This window comes from Brassica napus, chromosome A8 (assembly GCF_020379485.1).
Source record: "Brassica napus cultivar Da-Ae chromosome A8, Da-Ae, whole genome shotgun sequence".
NCBI classification, from domain to species: domain Eukaryota; kingdom Viridiplantae; phylum Streptophyta; class Magnoliopsida; order Brassicales; family Brassicaceae; genus Brassica; species Brassica napus.
The window spans coordinates 18,453,240-18,479,647 of record NC_063441.1 but is presented as its reverse complement, the minus strand read 5'-3'; the positions used below and the strand labels follow the sequence as shown (position 1 = coordinate 18,479,647).

Genomic DNA, 26,408 nt, shown 5'->3' with positions numbered 1-26,408 from the left:
AAGCGCCTATATATTGTAATGTGGTATCTGTTTCCAAATTACATTTCGTCCTGCTCTGATCTATGTATCCAAAAGAAACACACGTATGCCTGAAACAGACGCCTTTCTTGAGCCCAGCCTCATGACTCATTAGCATAGAAAAGGCTACTATGATTTTTTTTTTTCCAATTAAAACAAATATAAAAACTAAACTCGTGGGCATCTTTTCAGAGCATATTCTAAGGCCTTTTCATCACAATTTTGAATTTATTTCGGCCCACAAAAAATATTAAAAAAATAGAGAAAATATTGTTTCTCAAGTCACTTGAGGAACACAACACAACACTGTCGCCTCCAATTTTTCTTTTGTCTCTCTTCTCTCTCTCTCCGCCTCCCTCCCTCTGTAGTCGTCGCAAGAGCGTATCTTTCTCGCCGATTCCACCTCTCCGAAGCTCTCTTCTCTACCAATTCTCTCTTCGATCTTCTGATGCGTCTTCCTCTGCCACCTTAATCCTTTGCCGTAACAAGCTCGCAAGGCAGAGTCTTTCGTCTCTGGGCATCAATCGTATATGGCTCTTCCGCTCGGGAAGCTCACCATCCTCATCGGTGCAGGTCCGTTCATGAATTGGGTCTTCTATTGTATTACTGAACAATTGCTTTTTGATTGGGACATCGCAATTGGAGGATTAGAAAATTAGGGCTTTTCATAAACCCTTTGATTCCTGTAGAATTATCACTTTTAAATCAATCAATGAATCATCTTTGGGCACAAAGTTTGAAGCTTTTGATCTTTTAGTGTGTGTTCACTGAGCTTAATGCTTGTCTAACTCGCGTCTTTACTACTATAGGTCTTGTTGGGTCAGTGCTTGCAAAAGAAGGGAGCTTACCTGATGTATCCCATTTCGTCTCTGGTGCTTTTAAGGTTACCTAAGCTTCTGTTATTTTCTCACCCATCCTCTGACATGAAAAAGTTTTATCCTTTTTCAATATTCAACGAAGTTTTTGGTGCCAAAAGTGTATGGTACTGTTTGGAATAATGAGGGTAATGGTTTGTTTTCTCTTGATAGATTGTACTTAGGCAGCTGAAACAAGATGAACCTGCCAAGTCAGGCAGCAGGCCTCGCAATGATACACTTACAGCCCAGGTTAGTTTGAAATGAATCTAAGTTAGTGGCGAGTATTAGAAAGACTTGTGGAGGGGGAGTTAGATTTACTTGTATGATCTCTAATTTTCTTGCAGGTTAACAGTCTTCGGCATGAACTGCAGTTGCTGGCTTCAAACAGACCGATTACTATAATTTCGACAGGAGGATCAGGTCCTTTATAATTTCTCTGTTGAAGCTTTGAGTTCCTCTCTGCTCTGAAATTTTCTGCATTAAAAATCTGTTTAAAATGAGCAATTTGGTTCGGTTATTATATTGATATGAAACAGGACAGTAGAATCTTTCTCAATCTTTTATTTTGTCTGTCCATAGCTTATGAGATCCATTTTCAGGCTTTTTTTTTCTTCTCTTGCTACTTTTTGGCATCAAAGAAGGCAGACTTATGTCTGATCAGTGTCATTTCATTAATGTGGAATCATTTTTTGCTTACTGTTAATTTTAGCTTAAAATCAAATAGTTGACAGTTTCCTTTAATTTCCAGGTGGTAAGAAGTATGGTTGGATCATTATCATTGGGGTGATAGGCTACGGATATGTATGGTGGAAGGTAAACAATACTTCACACATAATTGATCTACCTGAGATAGTTACTTGCTCATTTGAATTGCTGTTTGCTACTCAAAAGTTTTGTATTTTTGGAAAACAACTCATTTGGTTCTCCTTGCCTATTACTTTGACCTGGCCTCATTTGTTTGTAGTTTATTTTTCTATGACTGGCGCACTGATTTATTCTGCAACATTCTCAGGGCTGGAAACTTCCTGATTTTATGTTTGCGACAAGGCGCAGCTTATCAGATGCGTGTAATAACGTTGGCAGCCAGATCGATGGGTTTTATGAATCCCTCTCGGTAAGTTCTTACTTCCCATATTTTCTTGACATGACCATTGAACTATATTTTGATCAGTTATGATGCTTCCTTTTGTGAGCTAATCTATCCAACAGATTTAGTACATTTTGTGATTTTGATTGAGTTGCAGAGCATTAATATTTTGTCTCATTTGGTTCTGTTTACATGTGATGGCAGGGTACAAAGCGGGAGTTAGGTTCAGAAATTGACAGGATGGATCGTAGTTTGGATGAAAGTACAATTATTATTAAAGAAACAGGAAGAGAGGTATGTTAGATTGAATGTACTCACTGCGTTGGCAAAGCTTTCAGATGATTTCCTGACGATGTATCAAAACTGTTAGGTGAATGAACTACGTGATGGTACAGCAAATATGAAGGATGACGTTAGGTCTGTTTTCGAGGCTGTTGAAACTTTGGTGAGAATAATTTTAGTAATTGCATATATGTTAACCAATTCGTTCCTCCTAAAACAAAGAGATGATTTTAAGATCTTAATAATTTCAGGCAAGCAAAGTCTATCGCATTGAGGGAAATCAGGTAACATTTTGTCACAGTTGTAGTTGGAGAATTGTTTGTTTGTTCATCAGGCGTTGTGTTGATTGAATTTGAATTTTCTTTGCTGTCCATGAAGGATCTGACGCTTAAAGGAGTTGGAGCTCTGCATGCTCAGTGCCGGGAGCACAAAAGACTTCAAGAGTCCAATAAAGCATGAACCTTCTTCAGTATGCACTTCATTTTATCTGAATTTTCTCTTTATTTACACAGACTTGTTTTTTTTTTTGGTTAGGCTTTGCCATCGACTTCCTCTGTGCCAGCCCTTGAGCCAGCTCCTGTGACACCATCACTAAGGGTAAACGAGAAAACATTCATCAAGTTATTGAGAGTTGTTCTGTTCTATATTGCTTACTTCTCCCCTGGTGTTTGAATGTTAGCAGTCTCTGTCTTTGCCTCCTGCTTCTCCTCGTGAATCCCAGTTGCCGTCAACCCCTAATGGAGCTCAACAGGTATGTTGTATCGCAAACCATTGTCTGTCCATTAGAAACTGAATTTCATTGTACAGAGTGCTGATTTTTTTTTTTTTTTTTTCGTGGACAGTCAAATGGTCCACTTCAGCACACTCAGTCTATGTCTGGTTTGAAGGATATAAACGAAAGCTCTAATGGAACATCTTCTGGAGAAGCCATTGGAAACACGAGTTCAGGCCTGTTTAGTATGTTCTCAATGCCAAGAATAGGGAGGACTCGTAGTGCGGTGAACGCAGTGCCTGCAAACTTGACTGGAGCCCAATAGTGTGTGGCTTGTCAATACTGAAGAGAGTTTGATCATTCAGATATAAAGAAATCAATAAACCAGGATTAAGTGCTGGTAGAGAATATACATTTTGCTGTGTTTATGCTCGATCCCTTGCTTAGTGGACAGAAGGTGCATAAATTTTGTAGGGGATGCAGCTTATATTTAATTGGAATATATTGTCACAATTAATCAGTTTGGTTGCTGCTCTGCCCTTTTGTAATCAGTCTATATTAGCGGTCGACAGTGGTTTTGTCTGGCCCTCTCATCCTTTTTTCCTTTTTGTATTGAAACAAAAGGCTGGTCCATTTGTCAAATACTTTTATTATACCTACCAAAGTTTAACTGATGATCCCAGCACTGCAATTTCTAATGACACTTGTATGTTTTCTTTGATTAACTCAGTGTCAGATAAATGATCATCCTCGGCAACAAGCAAAGTAACTAGGAAGATATGAGATCATTATTTTGTGTAAATGCTGAGCAACTAAGCAAAGGGGTACCACTTTTGTTTAAATTTGTTTCTAGCAGGAGATGCTTTAACCACCAAAAAATTCTCGATCTGAACCAAAATGTCATAACTGAACAACAAATTAAATCCGAACCAAATTATAATATAATAATATAAGCCGTTATTTAAATTATGATTTAAATCATTTTTGGCTGTAAAAAATATAGGATGTAATTGTATAGACTTTTTATAATAAAATTAATAGAGTAAAAGTGTTTTATTCTCATTTTTTTTTCTACCAATCAGGTGAAAACAAGAAAAAAGTAGTCATTCCATTTTACTCCAATTTTTTTTTTGTTTTCTTATGGTTTGGAAGCAAAACTGTTCACCCTCTTATTTGAATGTGTTCGTTTTACTACTCTAGTTTCCACTTTTTATTTTCCTCTCTTTTAGTCAATTGATTTTTCACCTAATTATTCTGAACTGTTTCCAATCACACTCATAGTGATCCCAATTACGCAGTTTTGTGCCCCAAGTGTGTTCGCCCGTTTTTTATATGTTCTCATTGAGTTACTATTATTTAGATTTTGATATCGTTTTCTATTTTCTATTTGTTTTGGCTCGTTAATCGTGATCTTTCTATGTCTTGGAACTAGATAGATTGATACTAGAGTAATCAAAACTCCGTTTACATAGTTGACTATACTTGTATAAAAACACACACATTTACATTTTATGTACAAGTATAGTCAATTATGTAAACTAAGAGTAATTAAAATAGAGTTTTGATTATATACTCTAATGAAGTAATGATTGAGTGTGCTGAAGTGAACCATGTGACTGATCCAAATGAAAGCCAATACTTAATACAATAAAACGTAAAAAAGTGTATTAACTTGAGAGTTAAAAAGATGATTTGTATTCTTTTAGAAACAAAAGATGTTTTGTAGTATAATAACAATTAGATTCATCATTATTTAAATAGAAATATTAAAATTATTTTAAAATCAAATATTATTAAATTTTCTATTTGATAAACTATTTTAAACTATTGAAAATATTTTAAATTGTGAATTCTAGAATTATTCTAATTTTTTTTTGTCAGCATCTAGAATTATTCTAATAATTTTAAAATTCTAATAATTTTAGAATATTTTAGAATTGTTCTAATAAAGTTTAAAGTTTAGAATTTATGGCTTGTGATTGATGGTTTTGGGTTTAGAAATTAGGATTTAGCGATTAGAGTTTAGGATTTAGAGTTTACGGTTTAAATTTTGAATTTATGATTTAGAGTTTAGAATTTAGGATTTAGGATTTGGGGTTTAAAGTTTAAGGTTTAGATTTTTAGAGTTTTGGATTTTGCAGATGGCAAACAGTGTTATTTTTTTCAGTCATTTATTTTTTAATTTTATTATTTTTTAAACTAGTTCTATATGGCAATTTGGTTGATTATAAAAAGTGAGGTGAATTTAACCATTCACCCTAGGAGGTGAAACTAAGCATCACATCTCAGTGATATATATATATATATATATATATATATATATCTAACATCCAATGCCTACAAATAGACCATGTATGATGTAGCTCCGAAAATAATTAAATAAATATAACAAAGTGTGGAGATGTTCAAACCAAGCATATTTGGTGTCCAGTTTCTATTAAAATACGAGATGTCTTTGGAATACATGTAAAAATACCTGAGTTTGTCAACATGCGGTAACCAACTTACCGCAGGATAGTTACGGATCGGATTCAATCGTTTCGTGGACACTTATTATAACCCAATTCTATATATGTTTATGTTGCCATCCAAAAAAAAAAGTTACCATCCATCATCATGGAGTGAAATTGTCACATAGCGACGTACTGGATAGTCATTTGTCACGGAATGACGATAATGATTGGTTTTATGTCTGTCGACGTCGCTAAATCGTAAATCCTTTTTTTTTTGTGGCTACGGACTTTTCATAGTCACTTCCATGACAAAACCGTTAGCCACATCCGTAGCTATATACAGCATTGAACACGTTGGAAGTAGATGATTGAGCACAAGACTGAGAACTCGAAAGCCTCTAAGCTGTAGCCATTGACTTATAGTAATCAACATCAAAGGTATGACATCTAAATTATTAGTTAATAGACTTTAATATATTACTTCGTTTAAATATTGTTTGATCAGCTTTAGCCAAAGACCAGTTCTAATAAGTACTAATAATTGGGAAAATATTTAGTATGTTTATTTTTCTTGGGAAATATTTAGTATGTTTTTTTCTGTCAGCCGAAATACTCACATGTCTTGCATTCATACGTGACTTCATATCCTCCTCGTATAATACAAAGACAAGCTTGTAGAGTTTCTTAGGTTTCACAAGGATCGATGAATTATATCTTCGATGTCTTTAATCACTACATTAATGCCAACATGTTTAATGGGATTTTTTAATCTGAAACTTAATAGTGGATGCAAGAAACAAAGCAATATAAAAAAGAGAAATCAATATTCATTCGTTAATATAACTTTGTTAGTGATAATGTGATATGAGATTGTGAATAACATGTACATTAGTGTGAACCATTTTTCTTGGAAGCTGAAACCTTTTATTTGATGCATGATGACTATGAGTCGAGGACTACAGTAACTTACTATATATCGCAGCCTGTTGGTGAAAAAAGAAAAATAAAGAGAGGCTGGTCCCCAAAGCTTAAAACCCCACTCAATAAACCCGAGACGTGACTTATTCGAAGATAGCCCCCATCTTTCTATTTTTGGCAATGAGGTCCCCTTCCCATTACGTCTTGACATGGACCCTGTCTATCTATATTTAGCAGCTTAATCCGACGGTTCTCATATCTCAGTCAATCCTCCACGACATCGTCTGATAACCGTCCGATTCAATCTCACAGCCAATGGACCACATCACCAGTACTCCGCAACATAGCTGTCCTGTAGGAAGGATTTCACGTGGCATTTATTTGTAGTGCAACTTGAAAGTTGATGTGTGGTGGTCTCCACCACCGTTCATCACCGTTTCTTTAGCATCAAGATTCTATCTTTCCTATGTGTAATATATCATGTTTGATTTTGAGAACTCATCGTAACCGTCGGATCTCATCGATGGATTTTTATTCTTGGTAGGTCCTGTGTGTGCTTCAGGGCATAAGATCCCACAGAGAAAAAGAGTAGTGCTTCCTTCTTTCTTTCTTTCATATAAGCCCTTTTTATTTATATTCGACGATATCCACTTACGAAGTATTTATATATCTTACAATATCTCACGTCTTATCATTAAAATATAGTATATGCCTTACAGAATTTTTGTTTTCCTTAGGATAAAAATGCCTTACGGAGACTTCAAGAATGTCTTTGGTTTCTTGAAATGTTTAAAACTAAAAATAGTGTCCTTGTTTTGGTCTTAGACCATGTAGATCGACCACATATATGATACATGAGGATTATTTGAAGTTTCTCGGCATTAAAAAAAGGTCGAAGAAGATATAGTACAACAAGAGAAGGAAAAAAACAGAAGATCATTGGTATCAATGACACATCAATAATAAATAGTTGAATGTACTTTAGTTTCTCTTGTAGTTTAATGCACAACATCTTTATCAATTGTCGTCATCTTACATTGAAAAATATGACCACAGCTGATAAGAAGAGAATACGTACTTGACTACTTTTCTCATCATACCCTCTTCTAACTAATTTTGATTGTATATAAACCAGTAATTTAATTTTTTAGTTATTTCTTACATTAATAAAAGAAAGTAAAATGTCTTAATTAGGGATATAAAAATATTAGAACGCATACAAATTTGCTAGAAATGCTTAGACGATCAAGCTAGAGAATCAACTTTCAAATCAGAGAAAATAAGCTTATTTAACCAGACAGAATAATAATGCTATGTTTAGTTTTTCTAATTGAATCATCACTTTGTGTCCATCACCTACTTACCGGTCAAAATAGAGCACTAAGAGTTTTGGTCGGACATGATCTCTAACATCGGACGAACCCTAAGATAACCAAATTAAACTATAACCTATATTCAAAACTCTGTTTATTCTATCCATTTATGTTTTCTATCAACTTTGTATGTATTTGTGTCTCAGATTCGCATACCAAAATAAAGTTATCAACATGGGAGTGTTTCATAAACTAATAAACAGACATTTATATTTTATTATGAGATCAGTAACAAAAATATCTAGTTAGACCAAAAAAACAAAAATATCTAGCGCATTGTAAAAAGAAACGAATCTAGCAGTAAGAATTTAGATATCAGCACAACATAAACGAATCACAAATAAGAGTGTGATTTACTTTACATTTTTACACCAAGCACAAGGGTAGTTCTGTAAGTTAAAAGACCGTACAGGGTTTCACCTAGTTAAGGTTAGGTCACATGATTCCCTGAAATCGATTACAAGAGTTAAAAAATAAATATAAAATCAGGTGGGTTTAGCAGACCCTACCATCCAGACTGCGACACGTGTCAAAACTCATTCATTGCCCTACCCTTCTCAGTTTAGGGTTGCCATCATTCATCATCCCACATACTCTTATCATCGATTCTCCACCGTTGAATGAACTAATCTTTCATTTTCCAATATCTCTGTCTCTATCACCATATTAAACTAAAGCTTTAATTTAATGGTTTTAAATGTTAGGGTTTAATGTTGGAATTCCAATTAATCCTCCATAATCAAAGTAAAAGAAGGAACTAACTTTCTTTAACAGGGTCACATCCACATTTGTTTAAACGAAAGATTGAAACTGAAACCACTTCTAGTGTTTGGTGAGAATAATGGGAAGATCTTAATTTCTCTTCTCTTACCGATTTTGTATAAACAAAAAAAAGACCCAATTTTTCTAGGTTTGAAAATATCTAAGCATCGATGGAGTAGTTAACATTTTATGTTTGCAACATTTGCATAAATCCTATGTGGTGGTTTGTAACAACTGTAAATAGCACACGTACAATAATTGAAGGGTATATAAAAAGAGAATAATGAAGCTGACAAGTTAATGTACTTTAGAGAAGTGATGTGAGATACATGTGTATATATATATTTGTACAAATGAATGTATGTTCACACTAGAAAACAGAAAGAAAAGAAAAAAAATTAGAGAGAGGGGCTTATTCGTATATATATAGAAGAAGGGAGAGAGAGAAGAGTAAGAGAGAAAGAAAAAAATGGGAAGAGGGAGAGTAGAGCTGAAGAGGATAGAGAACACGATCAATAGGCAAGTGACGTTTGCAAAGAGAAGGGGTGGTGTTTTGAAGAAAGCATACGAGCTTTCCGTTCTATGTGATGCAGAGGTTGCTCTCATCATCTTCTCTAATAGAGGAAAACTGTTCGAGTTTTGCAGTAATTCCAGGTATTCATTTATATCCATTTTTGTCTATTGTTTTGATAAGTAAAAGAAATGTGTTGTATGGGTCTTTCTTATGTGTTGTTTGTGTCGTACGTTTTTTCTTTCATCCTTTAAAAGAAAGCAAAGAGGAAACTAAAATGATTTATAACCTTTATATATGTTTTTGAGTTTCCGATGATTTCCATTTCTGTTTTGATTTCTCTCATTTGTTTTTCTTTCAATATATTTTTGTTTTCTTTTCAAAGTTTTGTTGCAGTGTCGTCCTAATTAAACTTTTAGCTTTTTTTTTGTGTTCCCTTAGTATTTCTGCTTAATTAAGATGACGATGACGTAGGAATTATGAGAAGCCATCTGATCTAACATAATATTATTAATAAGGGGTCTCTCATGAATAACCAATTTACATATAAAAGAGTTTTCTATACCATTTTACCCAATCCGATCAAATCAGTCAGCACTTTGCTGTTAAATTCAGAAGCTCTTGGGAGTGATTCAACTAACTAGAGCTTATTGGCTACCCACTTTTGTCACCCGCCCTATTTTTGTTTGATTATGATGCTAATGTCAATTTCATCTTATTATATCCATTGGATCTCTGAAAAGACTCCCAGATTATTCTGTAAACCATAGCTATAAAACGTTTTAACAAGATTTACCTTTGTTGATTTGAAACTTATTTTTTCATATTAATTACTGAGGTAAAATTTTGATACATGACTACTTAGTACGGACCATTTTTTGTTGTGAAGCAGCATGCTTAAGACACTGGAGAGGTACCAAAAGTGCAACTATGGACCTCCAGAGCCCAATGTGCCTTCAAGAGAGGCCTTAGCAGTTGTACTCCCTCCTTCTCTTTCTTATTCTTTTACCCTTGATTTTTATTTTTTCCTAATATGCTTTTATTAATTCAAATCCAATAATGTTTTTTGGCAAAGCAGGAACTTAGTAGCCAGCAGGAGTATCTCAAGCTTAAGCAGCGTTACGACGCTTTACAGAGAACCCAAAGGTTAAACTAATTGACTAATAATGAAGCTAGCTAGTACTGCTAGCCAGAGAGAGTTTTTTTTTTAATTACACTTAGAATTTAATCATGATGGTATTTTTGTTTGTCTTGAAATATTACAGGAATCTATTGGGAGAAGATCTTGGACCACTTAGTACGAAGGAGCTTGAGTCACTTGAGAGACAGCTTGATTCTTCTTTGAAGCAGATCAGAGGTCTCCGGGTACTATACTTCTTCTATTTCTTTCATCATATATGCTACACTATGATGTCCATATAAAGTAATACGCTTTATCAAACTTGCAGACACAGTTCATGCTTGACCAGCTCAATGATCTCCAGAGCAAGGTAACGACAAATTTGAATGATGAAGCAAATGACATACATATATGTATACACTAATAATACTCACTCTCCTATGAATACTAATTTGGAACAGGAGCGCATGCTTTCTGATACAAACAAAACTCTACGGCTAAGGGTAACTTCTTACGTTATCATCGTTCACAATATATATTAACGAATTAATTTGGTTATTATTTTTAAGTATGGATCCACTAATTAACAAGTGTACTACGTGGCAGTTAGCTGATGGGTATCAGATGCCATTCCAACTCAACCCGAACCAAGAAGAGGTACATGTTGACTACGGGCATCATCAACCGCAACAACAAGCTTTCTTCCAGCCTTTGGAATACGAGCCCATTTTTCAAATGGGGTAACTTAATACTTTATATATAATTACTAACCAATTTTGAGATATTACATTTTTGATATCTTAATTGGATGTTTTTTCTTGGTAACGCTGGAACAGGTATCATCAGGGGCAACAGCAAGATCATGGAATGGGAGCAGGGCCAAGTGCGAATAATTACATGTTGGGTTGGTTACCTTAACCAACTCTATTTGAAACTTTCTTCATATTTGTTTTTTTGACATTTTAAAATCGAAACTTTCTCCTAGCTTTCCTCTTAGGCTACATGATGATTACCTCTCTCTACATTACTGTCTTGTGTGCATGTGTGTGTAATGTTTTATTATGATATTTTCAACAAAATTATACTCCGCATATAATTTAGCCAGGCATTCCTCGTACACTGTGACACTAAGATCTTGAGGACAATATATATATATCTATATACATGCCCCTGTGTAATTCAAGTTTGTAAGTACAGTATATGCTTCCAGTTTCAAAATCGTTTTTTAGCTCCAATTCATGGCTTTGAATAAATTATAAGTTAAGAGGGTGTTAGTGGGACTTAGATTTCTATAGAATTTGTTGATTTTAAAAGTTAAGAGATTTGTTAAATTTGGAAAGAGATGTAGAGAATTTTGTATATTGTGAAAATCTATGAAAATAAAGTAATGTAATGATTCTAAGAATTCAACTCCCAATAACATTTACTTTAATAGATTTGTAGAATCATTAAAATTTAAACTTTTTGAATAACAAATGATTTTGTATGTAGTTATAGAATCATCAAACCAATAACAATAGATTTCAATGAGAATCTATAAACCAATAACACTAGACTTAGAAATTCTAAGATTCATTATAAATCTCATCCCCACTAACACCCCCTAACACCTCCTAAGTATAGTGGATTCCAGAGCCTCGTGTAGTTATGCATACCACCAACATGTGTCTCTAGGCCCCCCTCTAATATTATTTTGGGCTATCTAAATACTTCAAAGGGCCTATCAAAAGCCCAAATTCCACGAATTTGTCAACATTTTCACTGAACGACCTAAGGTAAACTAAAATCAGATACAAAAGAAAATCATTAGAAAAAAAACTTCTCAGAGAATTAACCAGCACATGTGCGAGGGACATGCAACAATTCCATTGCTAGTTTATTGGTGAATAAATATTTTTTTGTCTAGGTTAGGTCCTTACAATATTATTAGTCACTTAAACTCCAATATTATTGTTTCACAAATTATTATTTATTGTTATTATCTATCTTATTAAAACTCAAGTACAAAATTGGAATGTTTGGAGATTTGAATAGGACTTTTAAAAATTTGGAGTGTTTGGAAACATGGATTGCAGTCTTTTAAAAAAAAATATTTTTGTTTGAAAACAAGGATAGTAGTATTAAGAAAAAAAGTAATGGACTTATTTTTTTTTTTTAAAATTGAAAGTTATCTAGGCCACTTTTAAAATATACCAAAATGGGTCAATCTAATTCCCTAAAATTTTTTTTTCTAAACTAACCATAAAACAAAATTTAAACTTTATATACATATTTCAAATCAAAATAATAATTCAAATTTGATTTATATCAAAAATTGATTCAAAAATATACATATATTCAAAAATGGATTTTTACTAAACTATTTTTCAATAACCATTATAAAAAAATATTGTCAATATATATAAAAAAAATATAATACAAAGCCCAATTTGAAATACCAACTCAAATTATGGTTTTCATATTTCATATTAAGTTTTAAAAATATAATATATGTAATTATTTATATGATGGTATGTATAAAATACTATTAATTATATGATTACTTATATGATAGTACATATAAAATACGATTAATTATATGATGATAAAATACGATATATAATAATGACTAGGGATGGGCTTTTGGATACCCATACGGGTTTAGTTCTGATCGGTTTGTATTTTGGGTTTTCGGGGTCAAAGATTTCAGCCTTATTAGAATGTTTCTAAATTTTGGTTTGAGTTCGATTTGGATCTTTGCGGGTTTGGTTTGGGTTTGGATAACTAATTTAAATTATTTTTAAAGTCTTAAATCATTATATATTTTAAATTTCTCAAAATGTATAAATAAAATAATATATTACGTATAAATTTGAATAACATATGTCATAATACTTAAGCTTAACATATCAATTGGCTTGATTTAAAATTTTGGATACGAAATCAATAATTATTTTAAGTATTTTTGGTGATTTGAGTATACTTTAACTATTTCAGATATTTACTTTTGACTATCTATATATATTTTCAAGTATTTAAACCAATTTAAAAGTATCATTTTTGATGTTTTATATACGTTAAATCTAAAAATAATTAATATATATAAGTATATAAATCTATTTTTAGATAAATTCGGATACACAAATACTTCGGTTCGGATAAGATTCGGTTCTCTAAATAACAAAATTTTGAATAATTAGAATATTTAATCAATTTATGTTTGGGTTTGGTACTATATCTTTGGATCGGTATCGGTTATGTTCCTCGGATTCATTTTTCCAAATCCTAATAATTACATGAAAAACAAATATCAACATATTTTTCAAAATATACATCCGCGCGCTTGCGCGGGTCAAAATCTAGTTATGATTATTTATGATGGTTCAACGCAAAGAGCCCGATTGAATAGACAAGTCTATAAAGTGCAGACATTTTTCAAAAAGAAAAGTAACACACTCTCTTATTTTGTTCAAAACAAAATAACCAAAAGAAAAATACAAAAGAAAGTATGATTGGAACAAATTTATTACAGGGAGAGAGAAAAAACTTCTCTTTCATCAAAACGAGAAGAAGAAGAAGAAAAACTCCATAGCCACCGATCTCCCTCCGTGGTTGGCCGTGCTTCTCACTGCCGCTACGTGAGGGAGGATCTGCTCCTCCTCTTTAGTTTGAGCTTAGTCTTGTCTAATTTCGTCTTGTGTTTTTAAGTTTTTTGTGAATCGGATCGGTGATTCGATCGTTTAAGTCTCCGGCGACGCTCCTTCTTCTTCGGTGGTCGTCCGGCTCTGTCTCTGGGAAGCGATAGCTCTTTTTGCATCGGCTTTGCCGGCTTTTGTTTTCGGGAGGGGATGGCTTCTCTAGCATCTCTATCGCCGGCTCTGTGTCTCCGGGAAGGGATGGCTTCTCTAGCATCTCGATCGCTGGCTTTGTGTCTCCGGGAAGGGATGGCTTCTCTAGCATCTCGATCGCCGGCTTTTTCTCAGGTATATCTACGATCCAGAGCGTTTCAGTTGTTCTTCTTGCCTCTCTTTCTAAGTCTCAGAGGACTTTCTTCTCCACTCGGTTGTATGTGGCGCTTGAAAGTATCTAGAATGATTAGGAAGATTGTAGGCGGTTGTTGGCTTTGTCGGTCTTGTAGATACTTCACTGTGTTGGCTCATTGGCTCGAGCTTTGAGTATATTGTTCATGTGGAACAGAGAGTATCCGGTTAGTCTATGCCGTCGACGTTGATCCGTAGAATCGTCGTGATAGCTCCGGAGGGTTCGATTACGACACGGGTGGACTGTTCCGTGTTGGTAATGGTTTGTTGTGGGCTTTAGGCCCAAGTTTGGTTTAGCAAGTGAACGGTTTGTCTGTGTACCTTTTACTTATGAATGTTGTAGTCTCGGATTTGGTTCTTTTTCGGACTTTCGATCCACTAATAAAATTCTTGACGGAAAAAAAAAAGATAAGAATGTCGTAGAAGATAAGCACTCTACGCGTCATTAAAGGGACCCACACTCCCCCCCCCCCCCCCCCCCCCCCCCAAATTGGTCCGAATCCAGCATGTCCATACTCGCCTCACCCTCGCGTGTTCACACGCGTGTCTTGTTTCTTTATGGTTGCTTTTTCTCGTTATCTAGACACACACGATTCTTCTGTTCATAGAGAAAGATTTATATAAAAAGTCAGTTTCATTTTGCTCGTCTGTGTTTCGGTTCTGTCTGAACGGCAATCATCATCCTCTCCATTACTCCTGCCATTAAACCTTTCTTGAGAATATTATTTTGTGAACGATGAGAAGCCAACGAGATCAAGACTCCAGGGCTTTCTACGACCTCTCGGCTCTTGTCCTGAGCCTCCTCCGCTCTCCGCCGATGCCGATTTCTCTCCCCGATCACTTCCCGGATTCGCCGATGATGAGGACTCGGTCGCCTTCGATGGCTCATATATCTCCCTCGGGGTTCGCGTCGCTGCTGCTCGGTATCTCCGTGGCTCTGATGCTGTGTGGATCCGTGACTTTCTTCATCGGCTTCCTCTTGTTGCCTTGGGTTCTGGCTCTCATCGTGGTTCTTTATGTTGCTGGGATCGTCTCCGCCATTTCCATGGCTGGGAGGTCGATCCTCTCTTACGTCTTGACGCCGCCACCTTCTTTTTCATCGAGGAAGGACATTTCTGGTAATTTTATTGAATCTTTTAGGCTTTATATTTGTTAAATTTTTCGTGAGGTTTAGTAGTTTGATGAAGATCTTGTTAGAGATGGGTGTTTGAGATTAATTACGGATTAATCAAACGTAACGTGACGGCAACAAATGCGAAATCAGATTAGTCTTTTGTTTTGTGCACCACAAATTCAGATTAGTCTATATTCATTTTTCACATTTACTTTTTCATTATTTTGTGGATGACTTCTGAAATTAATTAAAAGCTGTTGTTTTTTTTGGGTTTGAAGCTAATTCAATTGTTGTTTCTATATTCCCAGAATGGAAGCTGTTGTGAAGCGACGAAAACCTCAATTATCATCCGGAAAAGCGGGACAAAGAAGATGGATTGAGTATATAACAACGCAATCCAGATTAGAGATTTTCTATATATGTTCTTTTATCTGTATTTTGGGGGAAATTTATGTGGATATTTGGGAGTTTTTTTATATTTTTTTTTACTTTTTCAAGAAAAAAAAAAGATTTTTATATTTTACTGTTAGAGAAATGGAGAAAGCGTTCTGAGTTTGTGCTTTTTTCCGTGGATGGTTTTATTATTATTATTATGTAACATAATTTATTTAGGAAAAAAAGTTATAGGATTTCGACTACAATCTGTCTCGATTTGTTTGTATCTTGGAGTAGCAGTCAACTATTATTGGTTAATAGTTTGATAAAAAGGTGTCAGGTGCAGATCATGGGCAACCTCGAATTGTCAAGTATGGGATGAAGCTTCGCACTCAGAAATTAAACCGAAATGATTTGGTGGTTCAAAATTGTATTATAGCTTCTCTTAGAGATAAAAAAAGAAAAAATGGTGGAAGAGGTACCGTGACTTATTCAAGAAGCGGTCGGTCAATAGATGTTACGTGTCTAGTCATGACTTAGTTACGTCCATTACCAACAAAGACTTGAGCTAATTAAAAGAATAAAGTAATAATACAAGTGTAAGCAATAAACATCTTTCAAGCGGCGGAGAGAAGTTGGAGAAAAGAGGTCGTGTGTGGAATGTAGTCAAGTGAAGATGTAGAGGTTCTGAGCAGAGCCAACGAGAAACTTCTTGATGAAAAGAGGAATAGAGAAGCTGCTGCTTGTGTTGCTGACTCCTTTCATCGAAGACGAGAACGATGAGCTTTTTCCATTCCTTCTATGTTTGGTTTAAATTGATTAATCTACTGTTGCCCCACAATCAAATTTTTCTTCTAGGTACAAGATTTAATATGATGTTTGAGTAAATCAACTTTGTGAAAAGAAAACTAAATACCTCTGTGTAATGAGTGATTTGAGTTGGTGAAATCCGCTTGTTCATGAATCGAACAATAACAAGCTGTTTGGTCGTCTGTCAATTATCACACTTTTGGTAGCAAAACAAAGCTCCAATTAGTTGTGGGGTTGGATTACTCGAAAAAAGTAAATGAACAGGATTTTTATTTTGTCAGTGTCTTTCTTATACTCATTAGAACAACTTGGGTCTTTGATGTAACAATGAGCTTATCTTTTCAAATTATTATTATTGTGTGATTAGACAAAATTAAGTCAATTCTCATAAAGTAAAGTGTGTTTTGACAGGTTGTTGTTTGATGGCCAGAACCGTCTGTATTGGTGGTATAGGACTTGAGAGCTGATGCTAATTTTTTGCTTATACACACACCAAACACCCTCCAAAAAACAGTTGAAACTACCAAAGAAGAAGATTCGTCGCCAGATTGTTCACCATCCAAAGAAAAACACAAGGGTGTGGAGACATCTGGAAGGAGAGTACAGAAGAAATTGCTAAAGAATAGTTTGTTTTAACATGAAAAGGGTTCCAACAGAGAACCATCTTTCAAATAAGCTTTTTGTTTTATCCTTAACAATAAGCACTTACTGAATCATGTGAACACAGAGTCATCTGAACCAAAGTAACAAAAGACCTTCCATTGATTAAAATAAAAACAGACTTCAAAAACACCATAAACAAGCTTATGTTCTCAAATCTACTAAAATCCAACATGAACTAACCCCCAAACTTCCATGAGTCTCTTTTGGCTTTTGTAAGAATGGTTCATATAATACCCGTGCCAATACCATTGTCAATACATTCCTCAAGCATAGTTCAACCTGAATATGTCGTTGAACACGTAGTAGTTTCCCTGATTCGACACCAAATGGAACATCTGTGGCACAAAAGTCAGGTATGTCAGGAAGATAGCATTACGTACCAGCAAAATGAGAACAACACGGCAGTCATCAGATCTATATGTTACAGTATCTAAGATCACAACATGAGAGATGCAAATGTAGCTCACTGTGAGTAGGTCAAAATTGACATGAGTGCATCCCACTTGGCTTAGTACATATCTACCATGTTTACACAAAACTTATAACAAAGATATATGATACTTCTTCCCATGTGACGAATCAAGTTAAGAGTCTCCAATATCAAAAAAGAGAAACAAAAGACTCTAACAGCAGATGATGATACACACACAAGGAACACTTACAGAGCTGAGACAATCTAATCGAATGCAGCAGCATATCGTAGCTAACGTAGCATAGTTGACATAACCAAGAAGAACCATATGGTTCCTAGCAATCCGATGCTATACTCTTAAGTGACAATCTAAATGCCAAACCTAGATAACAACGATCACATCTACACAACCTAATCACGGATCTATCAATCAACAAGGGTCCGAGATTTCGTTTCAATTCCAAATCAATCAAACTTCAAAGTGCCCTAATCACATATCAATCGAGGGAGGGGGGGAAAGGAGACCTGGCTGAACTTGAGAGCGTGCTGCTCGCCAGCGAGCTGGAGATTACCGGAGACGAAGACGAGCATACCGCCGGCGGGACCAGAGGGCTGGCAATCGACGGTGGTGATGTTGTGTTTGCACTGCTGGAAAGGGAGGCTGGTGAGCTTGGCGACGATGTTCTGAGAGCCCTGGATCTTCTGCCCTTCGAAGGTCAGCATGGATCCTTCCTGGTAGAGAGACACCAAGCCCGCGCGATTCGCGTCGAAGGTGGTGTAGTAGTGCTCCACGAAAGCCTTGGCTACTGCGTCTGGATCCATCTCTCTATCGTTGATATGGAGAGAGAGAGAGAAAGAGAGAGAGAGAGACCAGAGAGGCTGCGAGAGATATAACTGAAAAGTTTCAATAGAGAACCACCAAGAGACTAAACAGATTCTAAACGGGCCTCTCAATATACTTTTTATTGGGCCTTTAAAGAGCCTGAGAGATACAACTGAAATGTTTCAATAGAGAGCCACCAAGAGACTAACAGATGCTAAACGGGCCTCTCGATTTACTTTTTATTGGGCCTTTAAAAAGCCTGAGAGAGATATAACTGAAAGTTTTCATTTTAGTCCACGTGACCATAAGGCTTTCGCAAGCACCAATCATTGACCGCCACGTAGACCTCTCGCGTCTCAGTATCCAATCAGAGAGAGCTGTGACGACGTTCGCCGATACTCTTTTTTAATAAGTTGGTGACAGGCAGGAGAAACAGAACTCTCTTTAAGACAAAGACAAGTTTCTCTCCGACACGGCGAACGTCAATTCCGATTCACTCATCCCTTCTTAGTGTTTCTTCTCCGGCGTAATAATGGTACATCCATCGATCTCAATCTTTGACTAAAATAGTTTTTTTGAATCGGCTAAAAAACATTTTCTTTATAACTCATGATTCTCACATTATTTGAGGATTTCATGAGCTTATTTATATAACAAGGATTTTATGTTGTGTCTGAAATCATAAAAAAAATCGAATATCATTATAAAATTTGATCATTTTTTTGTGTTAGAAATTAGCTGAGTTCTTGTCTGCATTTATGGTGTTGCTTGATTTAGATGTTTTTGTTCATAATTATATTCTGACTAGAAAATGCTTGAACCAGAAATAACCATTGGTGTCGGCTGTGATTAATGATTGACTCTGTGTGTGTTGATTTTGATCATTTACAGACAACTTCAAAGAGGCTAGCAGACAGGAAGATAGAGAAGTTTGACAAGAACATTACTAAAAGAGGTTTTGTTCCTGAGACCACCACCAAGAAGGGTAAGGACTACCCTGTCGGACCCATCCTCCTCGGCTTCTTTGTCTTCGTCGTCATTGGTTCATGTGAGTATTCCTAAATCTCTTTTAGCTTTGATTATGTTGGAAAGCATCTTAGTGTTGACTCCTGGTTTCCAAATAACGAACATGGTCTTGAATATGGATTATTTGGTTATATAATAATATATTGTGTGTTACACTAGTATATGTTGATTAACTTTTGTATGCGCTTTGTTACAGCTCTCTTCCAGATCATCAGGACTGCAACTAGCGGAGGCATGGCATAAACGAAACCACTTCTTCTTTCTTGTCTCACTTCTCCCTTAATCTTATTGTAGAATGCTTTAGCTTTCTGTGTACTTTACTACATGTTGTGAAGAATTTTGAGAGTCTTTTCTATATAAAATTATCAAACCTTTTAATGTTGTCTTGAAGTTAGTTGCCGTTGTTGTTGTCATGCTTTTGTAATCTTGTTTTACCGCTTTATCAATTGGACCGAATATTCTATACATGTAAGAATATTATTGGAAAAAAAGAAGTAAAACACTAATAAGAGGTATCATCATGGGTTCTCATTATTTAAAAATTATAATGGTAATTGCTATGGATAAATGGAAGTGACATGATTTGAGCAAAGCATAATATTTGATGTGATGACAACAACCCACCATTGACGGGTATAAGGTCTTGTGGGTTGGATGTGGAGAGTATGAAGTCTATGGTTCCTTGAGAAATGCATGGACCATCCCGTCCAACAAAAACTCCCTGTATTGCTTAACCTTAAGTCACAGCGGATGACTATCCATAGCACGCTTTACTTTATGTTAATGGACCCCAAAATAGACATTGTCCTACGAAATGGTCTAATGGGAAATGGAAGCAGTGCATCTGACTATAAACGCTGCAACGTGAATTAGCATATTGGAGCTTCAGAAGAAGATGACAATGTTGTAGAGGAGGTTGACAGAATGCAAACATATTGCGCTAGTTTTACGGAAAGTACATTAGGAATTTAGGATGAATCGTCTAGGCAACATATTGTTGTCCTTGGGGTCCACAGACAGATAGCTTGAAGGAAAGACTCTTCATTCTATAACTACGCCGGCTGATTGATTTTATTACAAAGGAATGGACCAAGGTCCCTCTCTGTACCTTGCTTCGGAGAAAAAGACTTTGGATCGCTTGCGGAACAGCTTTTCATCCCTCCCCTACGGCTAGTGCTTGAACATATCTTCTCTTTGGTTCACTTTCTTAGAGGTTGCTGTATACTCTATCTACTACTTACTCCTTGTATTTAGTATCAACTGCGTGTGGGTCGTACCAAGTGAACAAAAGCATAACAACAAGGACATATAGCTTGAAGAAAAGACTCTTCATTACATTAATATGCACAAGTAAACGGAAAGTTGGATTCTAAGGAGAGAAAATGAGTCAAGACAGAAGAAGAAAGATTCATTTCTAAACTTGATTCTTCAAGCTTGAATGTGTATCTCCGCTAGTTGCAGTCCTCATGATCTGGAAGAGAGCTGCTGTACCTACACAGTATACTGAAATGATTCAGATTCCAGACCATGGTTCCTTACAGGTTATCTAAAAGAGATAAACTTACAGGTGGTGGTCTCAGGTACAAAACCTCTCTTTGTAACGTTTTTGTCAAACTTCTCCACTTTCCTGTCTGCGAGTAAGCTTTGAAGTTTTCTGCAATTACCAAACCAACACAGAATCGATCAATAATCATATCTCCCATTATGTGTGACTTTAGATAGTAATGGTTCATCCCGGATAAAAAGCTTCACACCGACTTGCACAATTCATAATAATGCAATGGCAGGTAAAGAAATTTACCCATGCATCTAAAACCAAGTACACAATCCACAATATTGCAGATAAGAAGTCGGCTAATCCAATTCGAATTTCGAAAAATAGATGCCATTCTGTTATTCACGTGATTCATATTTCAAACAAAGAGGTCACCATTAACCATCAAATCATAACCAAACAAAAGCATAGGAAGATCGAATTATACCATAATTACGCCGGAGAAGAAGAAACGCTTGAATGGATCTCAGGGTATCAGAAATGACTAAAAGTCATCAGCGCGGTGAATTTCACCCATAAGACGATTGCTAGTGACTTTGAAACCGAGAAGAGCTGGATCAAGCTGCCTCCCTTTCTTGCCTTTCTTCTTCCCACCACCGCCTTTGTTTCCTTCATTTGGATCAGAAGATGGCTCTGCTGCCACTTTCTTCATGCTGCTACTGCTACTACTATTCTTCAACATCTCACTGAACGACGCCTTTGACCCTTTGTTTCCCACTGCTGTTCTGTTAGCTGCATCGGACATCTGCTCGAGCAATCCCTCGTGCGGTGATGACGAGTGCGATGAGGGAGGCCTTTTTAACAAAACTGATACCTGCCCGTGTGATGGAACTACCAACCTACAACAATAAAAGAACACTTAATCAATTATGAGACCTCACATGGCGATTTACTACTTACCTAATCTACGGTTGCTAAACGTTAAGAGTACAAAATTACCTATCCTTTCTAACTTCTCCAACCAAGTTGTCACTGTATGACTCTGCAGAAAGAAAATATCAACATAAGCCCCCCATAACAAAAAAAAACATGATATATTCAGGGAAAACGAAATCTAAACTCGGGAAGATACATACCAGAGATACTGGAAGAAGACTGTCTGCCAAGCGTAGCAACAGGAACCTCCCCTTGAACCAAGGAGTCCATTACTGCTTGCTTTCCCATTCTGTCTTGTGCTTCAAATGACATCAACCCCGCTCCTTCCTTTTTCGGTGGTGCATTGTTCCACGTTCTGATGTCATTCACGTCTTTGCTCATACCAAGCATATTACTGAAGTCTTTAGTTTCATTTTTTCTTCCACCATCGATACTTCCAGAAAGTAATGAATTATTACGCTGCAACGATCCCATATAGTTCCCATCTCCTGGTAATCCGTTTACATGTTCATCAGAAGATGCGTGCGACCCAAAAGAAGATGAAGCGTTTTGTCTACCACCATGGTCTGCAAAGCCGAAGCCTGAAGCAGCCATCCTGTCATAGGGTTCCCCACGATTCATGCTTGGTGACTCGAGAGGTTGATGACCAGGCCTCTGGTGAAGCAACTCCATAAAAAGCTGTTTTGACTTTTCATCTGTATGTCCATCTACCATCCATGAGTTGGAATCTTCGCCCACTCTCCTCATTTCTGACCTCATTTTATGATGGTCAGCTTCAGTATTTGATCTATGAAATTGAGTTTCAGGCCAGCCACCAGCTAGCTGTGTATCTGCTCCATGCCAGCGTTCTTTCCTTGGTTCCATTTCTGAAAAATGAGGTTCACCTAATTGTATATGGGGATTCTGATGACTGAAACCCGGAGTAGAATTTCCTAATCTACCAGAAGATTGCATCTGGGCATCCCGCAACTCAGAGAGGTTAAGACCTTTTACTGCATCCAGATTCAGCCCCGATGTAGATCGCTCAAAGGGTAGACCTTGCTCGAATAATTCCTGATTAAGTTGTTGCTGATATGAAAGGTTCCGCTCAAGATGACTAAAGTGATCCTCAAAGGGTGGCCTCTGCTGCTGTTGATGAAAGTCTACTGGTCTAAATCCCGCAGAAGAGTGTGAACGGTGGATCCCAGGATGAGCTCCTAGAAGCTGATCATTACGGTTGGATGGCCATAGAGGATCAATATGTCTATGTTCCTCCAATAGCGTATTGTGCCTCGCTCTATCTGCCAATTGCATGAGCTGCTCTTGCTGCATTATTTGGTACTCCAGAGACCGTATTGGTTCAGACTGCATTTGTCCATGTTGAGGGTCAATATGTCTCAGTTCCTCCAATAGTGTATTTTGCCTCCCTCCATTTGCCAATCGCATGAGCTGCTCTTGTTGTAGTAGCTGGTACTCCAAAGACCGTATTGGTTCAGATTGCATGTGGCCATGTTGAGAATGCATCTGTCTGTATTGAGATTGCATTTGTTCGGAAAGTAGCTGTTCAAGTAGCTCTTTTTGATGACCTTCATGTTGTAACTGCCCAAAATTTCCAGCGGCAAGCTGCTCCATGTATGGTGTAAAATTTTGTGATCTATGGCCAGAACTCTGCAATTCATCCATTAGTTGCTGCTCTAATAACATCTGATCAACATTGTTGAGTCGATGGAAGTCATGTGACTGCCCAAGTCTCGAATCAGGAGTCTGTCCTTGAAGAATCTGTTGAAAATGTAAATTCCGAGCATGGGACTGTTGTTGCTCCTGTAAGAGCTTCTGTTGTAATTGGTACTCTTGTTCTAGTTGACGTTGTTGTAGCTGAATCTTCTGCTGCTGTTGCAACTGAATCTTCTGTTGCTGCTGCTGTTGCAACTGAATCTTTTGTTGCTGCTGCTGCTGCAATTGGAGAGTTAAATGATCCAAATCCTGAGCTTGATCAAGATACTTCTGGTCATCATACGATCTGTTAGGCAAAAGATCAACTGGTGTACTACTGCTCTCTAGCTCAGACCACAACACACCAAATGGATGCAGCTTGTTCTCATTCTGATTTTGAGTAGCAACCTTCGCTGATTCAACAGGAATAGCAGGGTGGCCAGAAACTCCCATTAAAGCATCATGCATACTTGTAGAGGATTTTGCCGATCCATAACCAGAAACTCTAGCTCTTCCTGGGAATACGATTTCTGATTAAGAAAAAAATACAAAAAGTATGTTTAGTATACAAAAACCCACACAAATGCACACAAGTGAGAAAATGTCAGTAGAATAACAAACCTTCATCTTGAGCAGAGAAGTCCAAGAAACTTCGGTCATCAACATGTGGTGGTTTCACATAAGCTTCTGATTTAGACTGTATTTGAACATTATCGTGACCTAAGGCTGAACCATTAGATTCTTGTACGGGTGCAAATGATAAACCAATCTCCGAATTTGCTTTTCTACTGGTCTGTTCTAGCTCGATGATTTGATCATTGATGTGGGCTTGCATACTTTCCGTCTTTAAATACGACATGACACTGCCTAGATCTTGAAAAGGAGTCCCTTCTGGAGCAGTTGCCAAGCGGACCTGTAGATCAGTCCCAAAAAACCCTTGCTCAAACCATGAAATAATGTCAGATCCAATGAACGGTCCCTGTATTACTCCTTGAGGATCAATGTACGAGAACATAAACTCCTCAGGTGGCAGAGTCCCTTCGGAGTGATTCACTTCAATATCAGGTTGCTGCAGCTTTCCCGTAACAATGGGTTCATCCGCATCCAACACAGAAGATTTATCAAAAGCAGATCTAACTGCTTCAGGACTTCCACGAGAAACTTGATCACTTTCAGAAGCACCCCACAAGCCTCCATTATGACTACCAAGTACTCCTACAGCAACAGTTGTTTGGATATGGGTCAGAATATATAATAGAACACTAAAATACCATCAAACTCATAACAATGGACTTAAGCTTTAATACTCATGAATTTGAATACCCGTATAGCACCTATTATTCACATACCTGAATTACTATTATGCATGGAAACACTGTCACCACTCATAACCCCTAGCAAAGCACCATCCACTTTCGTCTCACCTGAATCAAGTCACAGAAGCATTCATTATCCAAGCTAGTTGGAAAGATAGAAGCAAAGCAACGAAAAAACAAGATTACACATACCCATACTCTCCTCAGCTAAAGATTCTTCCCCAGGTGAAGTGTGAGCTTCGCTACTAGTGATCCTTCCCTTCCATATACCCTTAAGGCTTTCCTGAAATAAATATATAACACCCAGACCACAAACACATGAAAATTAGTTACAAAACAATGACACACTCATGAGAAAGGAAAAAAGCAAGTCCTCAAGTAAGGATCATACCTCTTCTTCAACACCAGGGGCAATAAAAGCAAGAGGTTCAATCAAAGCCACTTGAGTTACAGAATCAACCTCCTCCATATCAATAGGCATCCTATCAGGCTTCTGGTTTCTATACAAGTCAAGCAACTTCCCCCTCACATACCGACACGTAGGCGCAGGTTTACCAGGAACGCTTTCGTTTCTCAAGAACCCTCCAGCGCCAAAGAAAGCAGACCAAGTACCCCTCGCCCTACCCCGACCAACGGTGAACCCTATGTTTGGACCCTCACTTCGTCCCTCACTTCGTCCTTTATCAAGTCCAAACCCAGGCGCAGCACGGTAAGAAGCTGGTCCACCACTCTGGACCTGCTCCATCCGATGACGTGGCCTCCATTTATCACGAGTCTCAGAGTCACGGAGGCTCCCAATCACAGATTGAGTCTCACTTTGAACCTCCTCCTTGTTGTTGTAGTCAACCTTGGTTTCTTTCTCTTTCTCTTTATCGTCAGGACCCCAACGAGATGACCACTTGTTATCACGCCGCCGAGATCCAACGGGAACGGGAGCAGGAGATCGAACGTCCTAACAACCACAAAACAAAGAGTGGAATAAATTCAGCTAATCCGATTCGAAATTAGGATCTCAATTTAGCTAATTGAAAACAAACTTCGCGTGATTCAAACATTGATAGTTAAGCTCGTGAATCAGATCTGGGAGATCGGAGTTACAGAGAGAAGAAGAAGAAGCTGCACAGATTTAACAAAAAGGGAAGGGTTGACTTTAGAGGAAGTATACCATGATTACGCCGGAGAAGAGAGGAGAAGCTTGAATGGATTAGGGATTCGGGATTGAAGATCGCGATCTTGAAGAAAATTTCTATTATTTTGTTTTTAATTGCCTTTCGAGTTGGTTTTTATGGTCGTCCTCGTTTCAACTTTACCTTCGCAAACCTAGAAAAGTGGATCGAAATTTGTTATTCTTATTGGGCCAATTAAATGCTATTGGGCTTTAGTTAATGTGTGAAGAGAATGACTTGGGCTTCGTACAGTGTAAAGCCCGAAAAAATGTAATAATGGCAAAGTGGAGATTTTTATATAAGAACAAGCTCAATTTTCTAAGGTTGTTGAGCAATAGTTATTTAAAGTTTTTATTATTTTAAAATTCGGAAAAAGGATATACTAAAAAATCGAACAAAAATCGTATCTGATTTCTCGGCTAACGATCCCGAGTATCATGCCACGTGCGCACATGCTTCCCTTTAATC

At 36.8% G+C, this 26,408-nt stretch overlaps 6 protein-coding genes across 11 annotated transcripts; 4 read left to right on the top strand and 2 right to left on the bottom strand.

Annotated features, from left to right (window-relative positions):
* Positions 1–299: 299 nt before the first annotated feature.
* Positions 300–3,628, top strand: LOC111199780. 2 transcript variants are annotated; one of them, XM_022690189.2, is made up of 13 exons: positions 300–591; positions 828–901; positions 1,047–1,124; positions 1,220–1,295; positions 1,624–1,688; positions 1,888–1,989; positions 2,167–2,256; positions 2,333–2,407; positions 2,496–2,528; positions 2,623–2,697; positions 2,779–2,841; positions 2,927–2,995; positions 3,105–3,628. In XM_022690189.2, the coding sequence occupies exons 1-13, from the start codon at positions 549–551 to the stop codon at positions 3,279–3,281; spliced, it is 1,020 nt and encodes a 339-aa protein (XP_022545910.1). In that variant the 5' UTR covers positions 300–548; the 3' UTR covers positions 3,282–3,628. The 2 variants fall into 2 exon arrangements, with proteins under 2 accessions (XP_022545910.1, XP_022545909.1); XM_022690188.2 differs by having other exon boundaries at positions 302–591; positions 3,087–3,628.
* A 5,143-nt stretch (positions 3,629–8,771) lies between these two features.
* On the top strand, positions 8,772–11,201 carry LOC106364891 (agamous-like MADS-box protein AGL9 homolog). 4 transcript variants are annotated; one of them, XM_013804377.3, is made up of 8 exons: positions 8,772–9,116; positions 9,866–9,947; positions 10,052–10,119; positions 10,239–10,338; positions 10,422–10,463; positions 10,555–10,596; positions 10,700–10,833; positions 10,930–11,201. In XM_013804377.3, exons 1-8 carry the CDS (start codon positions 8,932–8,934, stop codon positions 11,009–11,011), a joined length of 735 nt encoding a protein of 244 aa, XP_013659831.1. In that variant the 5' UTR covers positions 8,772–8,931; the 3' UTR covers positions 11,012–11,201. The 4 variants fall into 4 exon arrangements, with proteins under 4 accessions (XP_013659831.1, XP_013659830.1, XP_022545908.1 ...); XM_013804376.3 differs by having other exon boundaries at positions 8,835–9,116; positions 9,866–9,950; XM_022690187.2 differs by having other exon boundaries at positions 8,835–9,116; positions 9,863–9,947.
* Positions 11,202–14,635: 3,434 nt separating this feature from the next.
* On the top strand, positions 14,636–15,723 carry LOC106367897. Its single transcript, XM_013807759.3, has 2 exons — positions 14,636–15,230; positions 15,535–15,723. Exons 1-2 carry the CDS (start codon positions 14,849–14,851, stop codon positions 15,549–15,551), a joined length of 399 nt encoding a protein of 132 aa, XP_013663213.1. The 5' UTR covers positions 14,636–14,848; the 3' UTR covers positions 15,552–15,723.
* A 1,318-nt stretch (positions 15,724–17,041) lies between these two features.
* On the bottom strand, positions 17,042–18,379 carry LOC106367898 (nuclear transport factor 2A). Its single transcript, XM_013807760.3, has 2 exons — positions 18,012–18,379; positions 17,042–17,409 (listed from the first exon to the last, which is right to left on the bottom strand). The coding sequence occupies exons 1-2, from the start codon at positions 18,306–18,308 to the stop codon at positions 17,338–17,340; spliced, it is 369 nt and encodes a 122-aa protein (XP_013663214.1). The 5' UTR covers positions 18,309–18,379; the 3' UTR covers positions 17,042–17,337.
* Positions 18,380–18,675: 296 nt separating this feature from the next.
* LOC106364892 (stress-associated endoplasmic reticulum protein 2-like) lies at positions 18,676–19,713 on the top strand. The gene is made up of 3 exons (XM_013804378.3): positions 18,676–18,844; positions 19,201–19,357; positions 19,532–19,713. The coding sequence occupies exons 1-3, from the start codon at positions 18,842–18,844 to the stop codon at positions 19,576–19,578; spliced, it is 207 nt and encodes a 68-aa protein (XP_013659832.1). The 5' UTR covers positions 18,676–18,841; the 3' UTR covers positions 19,579–19,713.
* A 915-nt stretch (positions 19,714–20,628) lies between these two features.
* Positions 20,629–26,090, bottom strand: LOC106367900. 2 transcript variants are annotated; one of them, XM_048737967.1, is made up of 10 exons: positions 25,940–26,090; positions 25,166–25,726; positions 24,967–25,057; positions 24,808–24,882; positions 24,080–24,673; positions 21,967–23,988; positions 21,830–21,872; positions 21,318–21,729; positions 20,901–20,989; positions 20,629–20,838 (listed from the first exon to the last, which is right to left on the bottom strand). In XM_048737967.1, the coding sequence occupies exons 1-8, from the start codon at positions 25,940–25,942 to the stop codon at positions 21,375–21,377; spliced, it is 3,744 nt and encodes a 1,247-aa protein (XP_048593924.1). In that variant the 5' UTR covers positions 25,943–26,090; the 3' UTR covers positions 20,629–20,838; positions 20,901–20,989; positions 21,318–21,374. The 2 variants fall into 2 exon arrangements, with proteins under 2 accessions (XP_048593924.1, XP_022545904.1); XM_022690183.2 differs by having other exon boundaries at positions 20,629–20,826.
* Between the last annotated feature and the right edge of the window lie 318 nt (positions 26,091–26,408).